The following is a 15,401-nucleotide window of genomic DNA, read 5'->3' on the forward strand; positions in this document are numbered from 1 at the left end:
TCAGAGTGGGAAAAGGATGAACTAAAAACGTGACATTTGACTAGAAATTTGCAGACTAAATGGAGTAATTTACAGTGATTTTAATATATTGCACTGTGCTGTTACTGCAAAACAACAAATTTCCCGACATATGTCAGTGATAATAAATCTGATTCTGAGGTATTCTACAAGGCAGTCACCTTACCTGTATTTGGTGTTTCTAATGTATAGCTGACCACATTACGAACACTGAGTGCATTTGCATCCTTGTACAGATGTGTAGTAGAGAGTATCCTAACATGCTGGATCATTGCATGGTATAGAAACCGCACTGCAGCCTACACGATGCACTATAGCAGATTGTCAAAACTACCCAACACATCACTGGCACCAGCCTACCTACCATCATGGACATGTATACAGAGAGGTGTTGGAAAAGGCCAATAACATTACGAATTAACCCACCCACTTCGCTCATGGACTGTTTGTCCCACTCCTACCAGGGAGCAGGCTACGTAGCATCCATGCCAGGATCACCAGACTCAAAACAGTTACTTTCCTCAAGCAGTAAGGCTGATCAACACTTCCACCAACTAACCCGCTCCACCACCACTATTTTATCATTTCGGTCAGTCATCTTATGTACAGACTCTTCTGTACCTGGCATCACTTTGCAGACATAAGAACAATCTATGTAAATAAGCCTCCTTGTGTTGTTATATTTATGGTGTTTTTTTATTACTGTGTTCTTTATTTATTGAGTTTCTTCTGGTGCTGCACTGGATCTGGAGTAACAGCTATTTCATTCTCCTTTACACGTGTGTGCTGGAAATGATATTAAGCAACCTTGAATACAGTATAGTGGAAGAAGTACGAGCGAATTTCTACATCATGTGGAAGGACTGTTCGGGTTTCTGGTTGATGGAAAGGGAAGAGGTAAAATGACAGGTACTATACCATTTTAACTGAATAGAATTTATAACCCTCCCTTTAAACAAAATATTTAACTTGTTTCTTAGTCAATGAAATTTACCTTCCTTTCTTCTGTATCTTCCCAGTAAGAAACGTTATAACCCAAGTCCAGAAAATATTCATGCATAGATTTATTGTTATTTTCATTGACAGGTTCAGAGATGTGGACATCGAGCATATCCAATCTTGGCTTCACAATCACTGCCAAAGGAGGTCCGATTACAGCTGTATTACAAAGGAACAGAAGTGGAATACTTGGGGACAAATATAAATTTCAAGATGAATTAACTGGAACAAAAACTAATTAATCTTACTGTCATGAGAAGGTTCAAACTCTATGGCACTGGTCCAGTTAGATGTCTCATCTTTGTATTCAGCTCTTACACGCAGGTAATAGCCAGCTTCGAAAGCCAGTTCATTAGACAAGTCACATTCTGTGACACTGATGTTTGTACAGCCTTTTTCAAAATGCTTTTGATTATATTGATTGTTGTAGTAGCTAAAAAGAAAATGATTCAGACAATTACATCACCACAATATACAGTACATTGATAGATATGTACATTGATACAACAGCATTGGAGAGAGATAGGAACAGACAAGATAGAAAAGCGTTTAATTGGAGTAAGGGGAATTATGAGGCTATCAGGCAGGAAATTGGAGGCTTACATTGGAAACAGATGTTCTCAGGGAAAAGTACGGAAGAAATGTGGCAGATATTCAGGGGATATTTGTGTGGAGTTCTGTATAGGTACGTTCCAATGAGACAGGGAAGTTATGGTAGGGTACAGGAACCGTGGTGTACAAAGGCTGCAATAAATCTAGTCAGGAAGAAAAGAAAAGCTTACAAAAGGTTCAGAGAGCTAGGTAATGTTAGAGATCTAGAAGATAATAAGGCTAACAGGAAGGCACTTAAGAAGGAAATTAGGAGAGCCAGAAGGAGCCATGAGAAGGCTTTGGCAGGCAGGATTAAGTAAAACCCCAAGGATTTCTACAAGTATGTGAAGAGCAAGAGGATAAGACATGAAAGAATAGGACCTATCAAGTGTGATAGTGGGAAAGTGTGTATGGAACCAGAGGAAATAGCAGAGGAACTTAATCAATACTTTACTTCAGTATTCACTATGGAAAAGGATGTTGGTGATTGTAGTGATGACTTTCAGCAGACTGAAAAGCTTGAGCATGTAGATATTAAGAAAGAGGATGTGCTGGAGCTTTTGGAAAGCATCAAGTTGGATAAGCCTCCGGGACTGGATGAGATGTACCCCAGGCTACTGTGGGAGGTGAGGGAGGAGATTGTTGAGCCTCTGGCAATGATCTTTGCATCATCAATGAGAGGTTCCGGAGGATTGGAGGGTTGTGAATGTTGTTCCCTTATTCAAGAAAGGGAGTAGAGATAGCCCAGGAAATCTTACCTCAGTGGTTGGTAGGTTGATGGAGAAGATCCTGAGAGGCAGGATTTATGAACATTTGGAAAGGTATAACATGATTAGGAATAGTCAGCATGGCTTAGTCAAGGGCAGGTCGTGCCTTACGAGCCTGATTGAATTTGAGGATGTGACTAAACACATTGATGAAGGAAGAGCAGTAGATGTAGTGTATATGGATTTCAGCAAGGCATGTGTTAAGGTACCCCATGCAAGGCTTATTGAGAAAGAAAAGAGGCATGGGATCCAAGAGGACATTGCTTTGTGGATCCAGAACTGGCTTGCCCACAGAAGGCAAGGAGTGTTTATAGACGGGTCATATTCTGCATGGAGGTCGGTCACCAGTGGAATGCCTCAGAGATCTGTTCTGGGACCCTTACTCTTCTTGATTTTTATAAATGATCTGGATGAGGAAATGGAGGGATGGGTTAGTAAGTTTGCTGGTGACACAAAGGTTGGAGGTGTTGTTGATAGTGTGGAGGGCTGTCAGAGGTTACAGCAGGACATTGATAGGATGCAAAACTGGGCTGAGAAGTGGCAGATGGAGTTCAACCATTTAAGTGTGAAGTGTATCATTTTGGTAGGTCAAAGATGATGGCAGAATATAGCATTAATGTTAAGACTCTTGGCAGTGTGGAGGATCAGAGGGATCTTGGGGTCTGAGTCCATAGGACACTTGAAGCTGCTGCGCAGGTTGACTCTGTGGTTAAGAAGGCATATGGTGTATTGGCCTTCATCAATCGTGGAATTGAATTTAGGAGCCGAGAAGTAAAGTTGTAGCTACATAAGACCCTGGTCAGACCTCACTTGGAATACTGTGCTCAGTTCTGGTCACCTCACTACAGGAAGGATGTGGAAGCCATAGAAAGGGTGCAGAGGAGATTTACAAGGATGTTACCTGGATTGGGGAGCATGCCTTATGAGAATAGGTTGAGTGAACTCAGCCTTTTCTCCTTGGAGTGACGGAGGATGAGAGGTGACCTGATAGAGGTGCATAAAATGATGAGAGGCATTGATCATGTGGATAGTCAGAGGCTTTTTCCCAGTGCTGAGATGGTTGCTACAAGAGGACAAACGGTTTAAGGTGCTGGGGAGTAGGTACAGAGGAGATGTCAGGGGTAAGTTTTTTACTCAGAGAGTGATGAGTGCGTGGAATGGGCTGCCAGAGATGGTGGTGGAGGTGGATACGATAGGGTCATTTAAGAAACTTTTAGATAGGTACATGGAGCTTAGTAAAATAGAGGGCTATGGGTAAGCCTAGTAATGTCTAAAGGTAGGGACATGTTCCACACAACTTTTTGGGCCAAAGGGCCTGCATTGTGCTGTAGGTTTTCTATGTTTCTATATCATGATATATGTGACAATTTGCTGTTAATCATATCAAGTTGAGAGTAATTTCTCTGCCCAATGCTCTTATAAACTAGCCAAATTAAATATTGAATATAAATAAATAAAGTCCTTGCTTTAATAAAATAATTATAAGGCAAATATCTCTTTAGCAGGTGTATCATTTTTTTTTTCATTGGCTGGTTTGAGAAGGTGGAAGGGAGCTTTCCCTTTGAACAGCTGATGAGATAATGCCCCAGCTGTGCTATTTTTAGGATACTCCAGAAGTTTGGGCCAGTGGTGATGAACAGACAATGAGACAGGTCTAAATGGGAAGCTCTTTAAAAAAACACCTTCCTTCACCATGCTTCTCGAAATAAGTTCTCGAGTTAATGGTCATTGGTGTTGAATGATGTACAATTTTGGATCAGTATCCCTCATTGCTCAAACTCAGTTTGAAATTAATCCTTACAAACACCAGCATAGTTCAGGAGCAAATGTTGGCAGAATTCTCGGAAGAATTCTTTTTTTTATCCCTTTTATATTCAGCTAAGAGCATAAATGGGTGTTGGCTTAATACAGTACCTTGAAGAACAGGCACCATTAACAATACAGTGCCTTCTCAGCACTCCGGTTTCTAAACCCACAGCCTTCTGAGGTAGAAGTTCTAACACTGAATAGAAATCATCGACAAAGACACTGCTTTCCTTCAATAATGACATGTGTTTCTCTAAGGAAAAAATGAATAGGCATTTGAAAAACCTTTTTTGTTCTACTTCCTTATTTTTCACTTTTTGATCTCTCTTGGTCTCTCAAAACCATGCCATTATATTCAAAAGAGTAACCAATTACTACTGTGATTAAGATATAGAAATCCTGTATCAAAACAGCGAGCTGATGGCCCTCCCTTATTCTGTGGCAGAAGTGATCTCTCTGTCTCTCTGTCTCCGTCTGTCTCTCTCCCCCCTCTCTCTCTCCCCCCTCTCTCTCACTCTCTCTCCCCTCTCTCTTTCCCCCCTCTCTCTCCCCTCTCTCTCCCCTCTCTCTCTCTCTCCCCTCTCTCTCACCCTCTCTCTCTCCCCCTCTCTCTACCCCATCTCTCTCTCTCCCCCTCTCTCTTTCCCCCCTCTCTCTCCCTCTCTCTCGCCCTCTCTCTCTCCCCCTCTCTCTCTACCCCATCTCTCTCTCTCCCTTCTCTCTCCTTCTCTCTCCCCCCTCTTTCCCCCTCTCTCTCACCCTCTCCCTCTCCCCCCTCTCTCTCCCTCTCTCTCTCCTTCTCTCTCTCCCCCCTCTCTCTTTCCCCCTCTCTCTTGCCCTCTCTCTCTCCCCCTCTCTCTCTACCCCATCTCTCTCTCCCTCTCTCTCCCTCTCTCTCCTTCTCTCTCTCCCCCTCTCTCTCTTCCCCCTCTCTCTCACCCTCTCTCTCTCCCCCTCTCTCTCTCTGTCTCTCTCATGCTTGTTGCTACCTTTGCATGGGGGGGAGGGAGGCTCTTGGGTTCCAACATTTTTTTGACATTCATTCATTCTTTGTTTTTTTCCCACTCAGTTTTGTGGATGTCTGTGAAGAGTAAGAATTTCAGGTTGTATACTGTATACGTTCTCTGACATTAAATTGAACCATTGAACTCACGTTTGATATTCCACTGAATAATGAACGTTTCCTTTGCGATAAGTAACTGGGCTCCATTTGAGTACATTCTTAAAATTGATGGAATGCATTTTCACATTCTGAGGTGAAGACAGCTTTCCAAAAACTGTATAATAAAAATAATAGTTTAATTTGTATGTTTCCAAGAGGAATATTATCTTTCATATTGTTATTTCACTAATTATAAATTCAATCAAATCCTGGCGGTCAGCCATACTTTTACTTTGCTACAGGAAATGCCTTTTATGACCTTATCTTTTCCCCCCAAGGTTTGTGCGGTCTTCTGCTGAGGGGAAATACGGATGACCTGTATCACACCCTTCTATGCCTGGGTAATTAAAGTATTCTAGATTCTTCTTAAATGTTGTGAGAATACTTACCTCCATCACTCATTCAGTTCCAGATTTCAAGCACAGCATGGGTGAAAAGGTTGCTTCTTACATGCCTTCTGAACCTCATACTTCAATGCACTTTAGTTTAGGATGCCTAGCCAAACCCTATGAAAGTTTTCATCCTTAGTTTAATGCATGGAAGATTAGGTGAGCTTTGTTATGGATGTGCGACATTATATATCCAAACTTTATTCTTTCTTTTTTTTTGGTCTACCATCATTAAGCATATGAGCACAAGAGCTCCATTTAGTGTTAAAATGCTCAGGAAATGCCCCAGATATAATCGGACCGGCCAGTATCAATGATGAATGTTCACCCATTAACCACCTCCTTAATGTTATTGCAAAACACTATTCATGACAATGTGGAGTGATTTCAAGTATTTCCTGAGGCTATTTATGTGGTTGGTTTCATTATTGAATTTAGGGAGGTGGTGTAAGGAAATAGAATGAGCTTTGGCTTTGTTACAGTTTAGTTGTTCAAGATATAGAGTGATATTTTATTTGGCATGTCTTTGAATTTAACTTGGAATGATTTTGATGATGGGAAAAGCTATTTTCCCAGCTAATCCCTAAAACTCTTAAATGACAATTCGATATGAATCGTTGTGTGCTTTTAAATTGTGCGCAGAGCTATCACTGAACACATAATAACATGTTTAAACATATTCAGTTTCTCTAGGGATTTCTGGAAGAATGGAAGACTGTATCTGCAGATTTCTTTCCAAATCACATGCCAGTCTGACATAAACAATTAGCTGTTCATTTTTCTTTGTTGGCTTAATCATTCTGAACTCCCTACCCAATCGCTCTGTGGTTCCAGCATCACCAGAAGGAATGCTGTGGTTCAAGAAGGTGGCTTTTCACCATTTTCTCAAGAGCGTCAGGGACTGGCAATAAATAACTTTCCAGTGATCCCACGTCTCATAAATGAATAATAAATAACTGGACAGCAGGTTGATGTATATCTGCAGCTGGCATCCATCTGTCTCAAAGGACATGGGTGATGATGACAAGCCTGGGCAGAAAGTATGGAGATCCTGAGAAGCTCAGTCATGAAGATCCCCCTCTCGGCCTCACCAGTGTAATCCAATGGAAAACCTATGAAGCATTAAACAGAGAGGAAGAGGTGGGAGAATTTCTTAAATGCTAGGAGCATTGTAAGAAAGGTGGATGAGCTTAGAGCATGAATTGATACCTGGAAATATGATGTTGTAGCTATTAGTGAAACAAGGTTGCAGGAGGGGTGTGACTGGCAACTAAATATTCCTGGATTTCGTTGTTTCAGGTGTGATAGAATCGGAGGGACAAGAGGGGGAGGTGTTGCGTTGCTTGTCAGAGAAAATATTACAGCGGTGCTCTGGCAGGATAGATTAGAGGGCTCGTCCAGGAAGGCTATTTGGGTGGAATTGAGGAATGGGAAAGGTGCAGTAACACTTATAGGATTGTATTATAGACCACCTAATGGGGAGTGCGAATTGGAGGAGCAAATATGTAAGGAGAGAGCAGATATTTGTAGTAAGCACAGGGTTGTGATTGTGGGAGATTTTAATTTTCCACACATAGACTGGGAAGCCCATACTGTAAAAGGGATGGATGGTTTGGAGTTTGTAAAATGTGAGCAGGATAGATTTTTGCAGCAATACATAGAGGTATCGACTAGAGAAGGGGCAGTGTTGGATCTTCTGTTAGGGAATGAAATAGGTCAGGTGATGCAGGTATGTGTTGGGGAGCATTTTGGGTCCAGTGATCACAATGCCATTAGTTTCAATATAATTATGGAGAAGGATAGGACTGGACTCAGGGTTGAGATTTTTGATTGGAGAAAGGCTAACTTTGAGGAGATGCAAAAGGATTTAGAAGGAGTGGATTGGGACAATTTGTTTTATGGGAAGGATGTAATAGAGAAATTGAGGTCATTTAAAGGTGAAATTTTGAGGGTACAGAATCCATGTTCCTGTTAGGTTGAAAGGAAAGGTTAAAAGTTTGAGAGAACCATGGTTTTCAAGGGATATTGGAAACTCGGTTAGGAAAAAGAGAGATATCTACAATAAATATAGGCAGCATGGAGTAAATGAGGTGCTCGAGGAATATAAAGAATGTAAGAAGAATCTTAAGAAAGAAATTAGAAAAGCTAAAAAAAGATACGAGTTTGTTTAAGGTGAAAATAAATCCAAAGGGTTTCTACAGTTATATCAATAGCAAAAGGATACTGAGGGATAAAATTGGTCCCTTAGAGAATCAGAGTGGACAGCTATGTGTGGAGCCGAGAGAGATGGGGTAGAGTTTGAACAATTTCTTTTCTTTGGTATTCACTAAGGAGAAGGATACTGAATTGTGTAAGGTAAGGGAAACAAGTAGGGCAGTTATGGCAACCATGATGATTAAAGAGGAGGAAGTACTGGCGCTTTTAAGGAATATAAAAGTAGATAAATCTCCGGGTCCTGACAGGATATTCCCTAGGACCTTAAGGGAGGTTAGTGTAGAAATAGCAGGGGCTCTGACAGAAATATTTCAAATGTCATTAGAAACGGGGATGGTGCCAGAGGATTGGCGTATTGCTCATGTGGTTCCATTGTTTAAGAAGGGTTCTAAGAGTAAACCTAGCAATTATAGGCCTGTCAGTTTGACGTCAGTGGTGGGTAAATTAATGGAAAGTATTCTTAGAGATGGTATATATAATTATCTGGAGTGACAGGGTCTGATTAGGAATAGTCAGCATGGATTTGTGTGCGGAAGGTCATGTTTGACAAATCTTATTGAATTTTTTGAAGAGGTTACAAGGAAAGTTGACAAGGGTAAAGCAGTGGATGTTGTCTATATGGATTTCAGTAAGGCCTTTGTCAGGGTTCTGCATGGAAGGTTAGTTAGGAAGGTTCAATCGTTAGGTATTAATATTGAAGTAATAAAGTGGATTCAACAGTGGCTGGATGGGAGATGCCAGAGAGTAGTGGTGGATAACTGTTTGTCAGGTTGGAGGCCAATGACTAGTGATGCGCCTCAGGGATCTGTACTGGGTCCAATGTTGTTTGTCATATACATTAATGATCTGGATGATGGGGTGGTAAATTGGATTAGTAAGTATGCAGATGATACTAAGATAGGTGGCATTGTGGATAATGAAGTAGGTTTTCAAAGCTTGCAGAGCGATTTAGGCCAGTTAGAAGAGTGGGCTGAAAGATGGCAGATGGAGTTTAATGCTGATAAGTGTGAGGTGCTACATTTTGGTAGGAATAATCCAAATAGGACATACATGCTAAATGGTAGGGCATTGAAGAATGCAGTAGAACAGAATGATCTAGGAATAATGGTGCATAGTTCCCTGAAGGTGGAATCTCATATGGATAGGGTGGTGAAGAAAGCTTTTGTTATGCTGGCCTTTATGAATCAGAGCATTGAGTGTAGGAGTTGGGATGTAATGTTAAAATTGTACAAGGCATTGGTAAGGCCGAATTTGGAGTATTGTGTACAGTTCTGGTCACCGAATTACAGGAAAGATGTCAACAAAATAGAGAGAGTACAGAGAAGATTTACTAGAATGTTACCTGGGTTTCAGCACCTAAGTTACAGGGAAAGGTTGAACAAGTTAGGTCTTTATTCTTTGGAGCGTAGAAGTTTGAGGAGGGACTTGATAGAAGTATTTAAAATTATGAGGGGGGATAGATAGAGTTGACGTGGATAGGCTTTTTCCATTGAGAGTAGGGGAGATTCAAACAAGAGGACATGAGTTGAGAGTTAGGGGGCAAAAGTTTAAGAGTAACACGAGGGGGAATTTCTTTACTCAGAGAGAGGTAGCTGTGTGGAACGAGCTTCCAGTAGAAGTGGTAGAGGCAGGTTCGGTATTGTCATTTAAAGTAAAATTGGTTAGGTATATGGACAGGAAAGGAATGGAGGGTTATGGGCTGAGTGCGGGTCAGTGGGACTAGGTGAGAGTAAGCGTTCGGCATGGACTAGAATGGCCGCGATGGCCTATTTCCGTGCTGTAATTGTTATATGGCTATATGGTTATTAGAGTTGGCACCAGCCTGGCTCCAGGAGCTGCCATAAAGTTGTTCAATGACATCCAGCTGCCTTGGGGGCTCCACTCAAGATTTGCTGTCTGGGTTTATTTCTTAGTCTCTCCCAAGGCTGCCCACGAGACAGTGGGGCTATTTACCCGTAGCTGGGGATTTGGTTCACGAGCACCAGGGGCCAGATCTCCTACCGGTCCTCAGTAGTTCAGCCTGAGTCCAAAAGGAGTTCAGTTTCTGTGTATCGTCAGTGAGGAGGCACTGCATAAGGCTTGCTGTTGTAAGAGGCTACGCACTGGCAGGGAGAGGCTTTCACATTTGGCTCTCCTTTTAGCAAGAAACTGAACGTGAGAGTGACAAGGACTACCCACTACTCTACCACACTAGACGTGTCACAACAACTATGTTGTATACTTAATATTTCAGTAACAAAACGTAACACAGGTCATTAGTTTTCATAAGTTAGCAACAATAATCATTAATGTAGTTACCAGATAAGAAAAATAATTTCTATTTTTTTAATTCGTTTTTTTAATACATTTTCTACATAGCTACAGATTAAAAAAACCCAGATCAAAATGAAGAACATTGATACAGTGCAAAAATAAACATACAATAATAATATGATACAAAGAAAGATAATTGAGAAAGCACCTAAATTGAGGACATGTAAAATTAGTATCCTCCCCAAGCCCCGCAACAAACGAAAAAAAACTCCAGACCAACCACAACACAATATAGAGAATATAAATCAGGACAATCAAACCCCCAAAACTGTAAATACACTTAGCAACAGAAGATATTAATGCCTACTACCAACAAAAAAGGAGCTGAAAGCAAGGGACCGAAAAAAAACCTTAGTTAAGAGGAAGGTTATGAAAGTACTCAATAAAAGGTCCCCAGACCTTATGGAACTTTAAATCCGAATTAAGAACTGAATAATGAATTTTTTCAAGGTCTAAGCAGGCCATAATATCGTTAAGCCATTGAGCATGCGTGGGTGGGGCAACATCTCTCCATCTAAGGAATCTCTATTTATAAAGTATATGACACACATTACACCTGATAAATTACATGAAAGAATAATCCTTACGTAATATGGGAAAACACAGCTGAAGGTTTTCACACCTCAAATAGAAAATGAAGTACCAGTCAATTGACCTGTTTTGGAGGACCACGTTGAGATAGCTGGGATGGTCAAGGATCTGCCTTCTTTGTGTAGAGTACTGGTAACTTTAATATCCACCCAAAGAGACCATGCATTAGTTTATCATCCTATCAAAACGATTGACTACATTACACTCAATTTATGTATATGGTTCTTGAAGTCAAGGTCAAACTCATGGCAACAGTAATGAGAGCCAGCAACAAGAACTATGCAGCATAGAGAACATCGGTAGAATATTACAAGGAAAGGAATACAGTATAAGGGAAACAATTCAACAATAAATGCAAGGTAAAATGGTAGCATTTATGAAATACTGGGTTAGTTGTCTTTCAAAATAAAAACAGTGATCTATCCACCTTTTAAATTACAAAAATGATTGGCCTGAATTGCTGGATGATGTCCCTTGTGATGGGTTGCAGATAAAAGTGTTATGTCTTGCATATACGAGCAATTAGAATTCAATTCTAACAAAAATAGTTCACGATTTAATAACACAAGATGGTTTTCAAGTTGCTGTTAGATGCCTTTTGAGAATGTGGACTTTTGAGGGATTTGTGATGGGTTACTGAGCTAAATGTCTCAGAGGAAACTATGATTAGTGAGAACCACTCTCTTTGGACTGTCCTTGCTTTCTGGTTATTACATGGCCACAAGTAACTTTACTCTTGCAAAAGTGATCATTCCCAGAAAAGAGATAAAGAGAAAGGAACTTTCAGGATCTTCACTATCTATAAAGAAACAAAGTTTCACTTTGAATGCCTCACACTGATTTGCTCATTGTTAACGTTTACTCAATTGCAGCCTAATATATAGTTTTCTAGTTTGACATTTTCTTTTATTTTATTGTAACCTATCAGAACCTCGTGGTTCGCACGGTAGTGTACTGGTTAGCACAACACTTTACAGTACCAGCGACATGGGTTCATTTCCTGCTGCTGCCTGTAAGGAGTTTTTACGTTCTCCCTGTGACCATGTGGGTTCCCTCCGATGCACCAGTTTCCTCCCACAGTCCAAAGACCTATCGGTTAGTAGGTCATTGTAAATTGGCCCACTCCATGCTGTATCTCAATAATTAAATAGCTAAATAGAGATAACCCACTGGATTGAGCGATTCTAGGGGTAAAAAAGACAGTGACAGAACAGACTTAAAAGCAAAGTGAGAACTTACAGACAACGGCTTAGTTGGAGAGGAAGCCAGTTAAGTGAGCAAGCACAGCAGGCCAGTGTTAGGTGATTCAGGAGACGGAGAGCAGCATTTGGAATGGACACATTTATTTATATGGAGGTAGAAATTGGGAGGCAAGGCGGACAGCATTGTTATATCAAGACAATTGAACAGAAACTCCAATCAAGTTCAATATTTTTTTACCTTTATCACTGAGAAAATGAGTTTGATTATCCTTTGCATGTATTTTAACAGTGATACAGGTGAACAGCGATGTTACAGGCAATATGTGTGTACTGGAGTGGGCAGTGTTAGCAAGCATTGAATTGTTTCTCTAAGTAATGGAGCAATTATTATTTACAATGTGTTGTTTCTTTTGCATAATGGAGCACTTATTTGATGAAGGGTGCTCTTTGGAAACTACCTTATCATTGTGAATTTATTAAAAACACTGGGAGAAGGGCTGAATTGAAAGAGTGAAAAAAATAATTGAAATAAAGCTCAAATTCAATCAGTTGACAACCAGACTTCAAAGTTCTGTTTAAGGATGTGCTTTTTTTTAGAGAAAATTGTAAAAAAAAAAGAGAACCACTCTTATAAAGAGGAAGCAATGAATACTTGACATGCTAGAAAATATTAATATTAATACAAATCCAGGTGAGTTTAAAAGATCAACATTTCAGAGTTAACTTTCATGTTAAAGTTGAATATTCTCAGTTATTTTATACACATATACTGTCTATTCTTTCTCCGACCAACTTTATGCTTTACTTCTAATTAAAATCAAAACTACTGCAGATGCTGGAAATCTGGAACAAAAGCAAAGAAAACCTATTCAGACTCAGCAGGTCAGGCAGCATTCGTGGAAAGAGAAACAATCAATGTTTTGGGTCTGTGATGTTTCAGTTCTGACCCGAAAGGTTGACGGGTTTTGTTTGTTCCACGGATGCTGCCTGACCCACTTCTCCCCTGCTTGTGTGTGCTTTGAGTTGGAGTGCACACTCTGTGAAGATGGTGGAGACAGGCGCTGCCATAACATTTTAAAAATATGTAGATGAGTATTTGAATTGCCTGGATATGAAAGGCTACAGACAAGTGCTAATAATCTCCTCTGGACCCTCTCTCCAATGTCAGTACATCTTTCTTCGATAAGGGGCCCAAAACTGCTCAGAATATTCCACCCAAATGCCCCTTCTCTACTCTGAGCTGCAGTGGTCAGAGAGTCAAGAGAAAGTGGGAAAGTGAAAACTTATTCTTCAAGAAACCTTTTCTGCACATCCTTGAACCAATCCTCTTGCTAATCAATTCCTATGACACTGCTTACACCAAGAGGAGTTGTTGCACTCATAACTATATTTTCCCTGTGTACCCTTTGTAACATATTCATTAGAGAACTAATGCATTGCAAGCGCTAATTTCAATCTGCATTTTCATATAACAACACACACAAAATGCTGGTGGAACACAGCAGGCCAGGCAGCATCTATAGGGAGAAGCACTGTCGACGTTTCGGGCTGAGACCCTTCGTCAGGACTAACTGAAAGGAGAGATACTAAGATTTGAAAGTAGTGGGGGGAGGGGGAAATGCGAAATGATAGGAGTAGACCGGAGGGGGTGGGATGAAGCTAAGAGCTGGAAAGGTGATTGGCGAAAGTAATACAGAGCTGGAGATGGAGAAGGGAAAGGATCATGGGACGGCAGGCCTCTGGTCTTCTCCTATCATTTCGCATTTCCCCCTCCCCCCACTACTTTCAAATCTCTTACTATCTTTCCTTTCGGTTAGTCCTGACGAAGGGTCTCGGCCCGAAACGTCGACAGTGCTTCTCCCTATCTGCCAGGCCTGCTGTGTTCCACCAGCATTTTGTGTGTGTTGTTGTTTGAATTTCCAGCACCTGCAGATTTCCTCGTGTTTGCATTTTCATATATTAAGGTTTTAGTGAAAGTTTTGAAAAGTCATGACACTGTTTTAGGCACAGCTTCCGGAAGATGTGCAATTTAGATTAGGAACAGCTTTCTACGCAAAGGATGATAACTTCCAAAGATGTGAAACACTTCGAAATTACTGCTGGATGTGGAGTTGGCAGAACTAGGATCCCGAAAGAGACAGATTATTGAGAACAAGATCCCATTTATTTCTTTGTACTTGTGTCATTAAAGATGTGTGGTTCTTCAAATTGCTGATCCCTGCTTCCCAAAGCGGCGTATACTTAATGTTATAGAATTGGAGTAAAGGGTCCTCGTCCCTCGCGAAAGAGTGTAAACTTAATAATATCCTTTTAATCGGGGATTGTTAAAATTCCTGCAAATATTATCGTGGAATAGAAAGTTTTTTGAAGTAATAAATGTTCAGGTGTCGGTCCTCCTGTCGGTAAAGAAGCCTCGCATTTTAGACACAGTAAGCCGAAGGCTGGAGGTTGATTTCGCTGACCGGTTGCATTGTATCATTAATGTCGGCGGTTAACTCTCGGCAATGTTCCTAATCTTATTTTTTATTGCTTTCCCACCCTCCAGAATCAATAGAGTCTTTCAAGGTGGCTTTAAAATAAATTGGTGAAAATTTGTCAATCGCCGAACAGAAAGTGCACTCGGAAAGAGGAAGTGTTTCGACATTCCTATTCTTTAGCAGTTGACAAGTGTGCAGAGATTGCTATATACATTAGCTCACGCCTATATGTAAAATGATATAACTAATTTAAAACTAGAAATGGTAGAAAGTAATGCTAATGTTCCGGATTTCCCAGGTTTTGCGATTCGGTGTAGTTCCAATCTGGCGGTTGACAACGTGCCAGGCTGCCCAACACCCCGATCGATTTATATTTCTGAGAGATACAATTGATAACACTGACCTGGGAGCGTTAAGACTGCTGCCAACGTGGAATACAGCAAGATTTCTGTCACAGTCATACCTCCCTCTGCTCGACTGCCTCGATCACCAGTAACCTCTAAATTTCCTCATTCTTCCCTATCGGCTTCGAACTATGTGATAAAGGTTACAACTGGGCGGAGATTACCTGGGCAAGCCTACAATTGTATTCATCAGGAAATAGAAGCGCGAGTTCGCCACTTGGCAAATGTCTCTGTTAGTTAATCCGTACAGCTGGCAAAACAAGAAGTTTCTTAAAAAGTCACTGAAATGCTGATCATTACAATGGTGAATGGAGGAGATATGCTACAATGAGGATCACCAGGTAGCACGTAAAAGAGCAACAAGATAGATTTACAGGGATGTTGCCTGGATTGGGGAGCATGCCTTACCAGAACAGGTTAGGTGAACTTGGCCTTTTCTCCTTGGAGCCACGGAGGATGAGAGGTGAC

At 40.8% G+C, this 15,401-nt stretch overlaps 1 protein-coding gene across 1 annotated transcript in view; it reads right to left on the reverse strand.

Moving 5' to 3' along the window:
* LOC140728625 (interferon alpha/beta receptor 1-like) overlaps nt 1-15,067 on the reverse strand; it is a 53,768-nt gene extending 38,701 nt beyond the window's left edge. Inside the window, exons 1-4 of the mRNA XM_073047627.1 lie at nt 14,933-15,067; nt 5,335-5,458; nt 1,266-1,450; nt 1,013-1,176 (exon numbers count right to left, since the gene is read on the reverse strand). Of these exons, the coding sequence (XP_072903728.1) occupies nt 1,013-1,176; nt 1,266-1,450; nt 5,335-5,458; nt 14,933-14,990 (531 nt within the window). The 5' untranslated portion in view covers nt 14,991-15,067. The remainder of the gene's footprint in view (nt 1-1,012; nt 1,177-1,265; nt 1,451-5,334; nt 5,459-14,932) is intronic.
* Between the last annotated feature and the right edge of the window lie 334 nt (nt 15,068-15,401).

Source organism: Hemitrygon akajei, chromosome 5 (assembly GCF_048418815.1).
Source record: "Hemitrygon akajei chromosome 5, sHemAka1.3, whole genome shotgun sequence".
NCBI lineage: Eukaryota > Metazoa > Chordata > Chondrichthyes > Myliobatiformes > Dasyatidae > Hemitrygon > Hemitrygon akajei.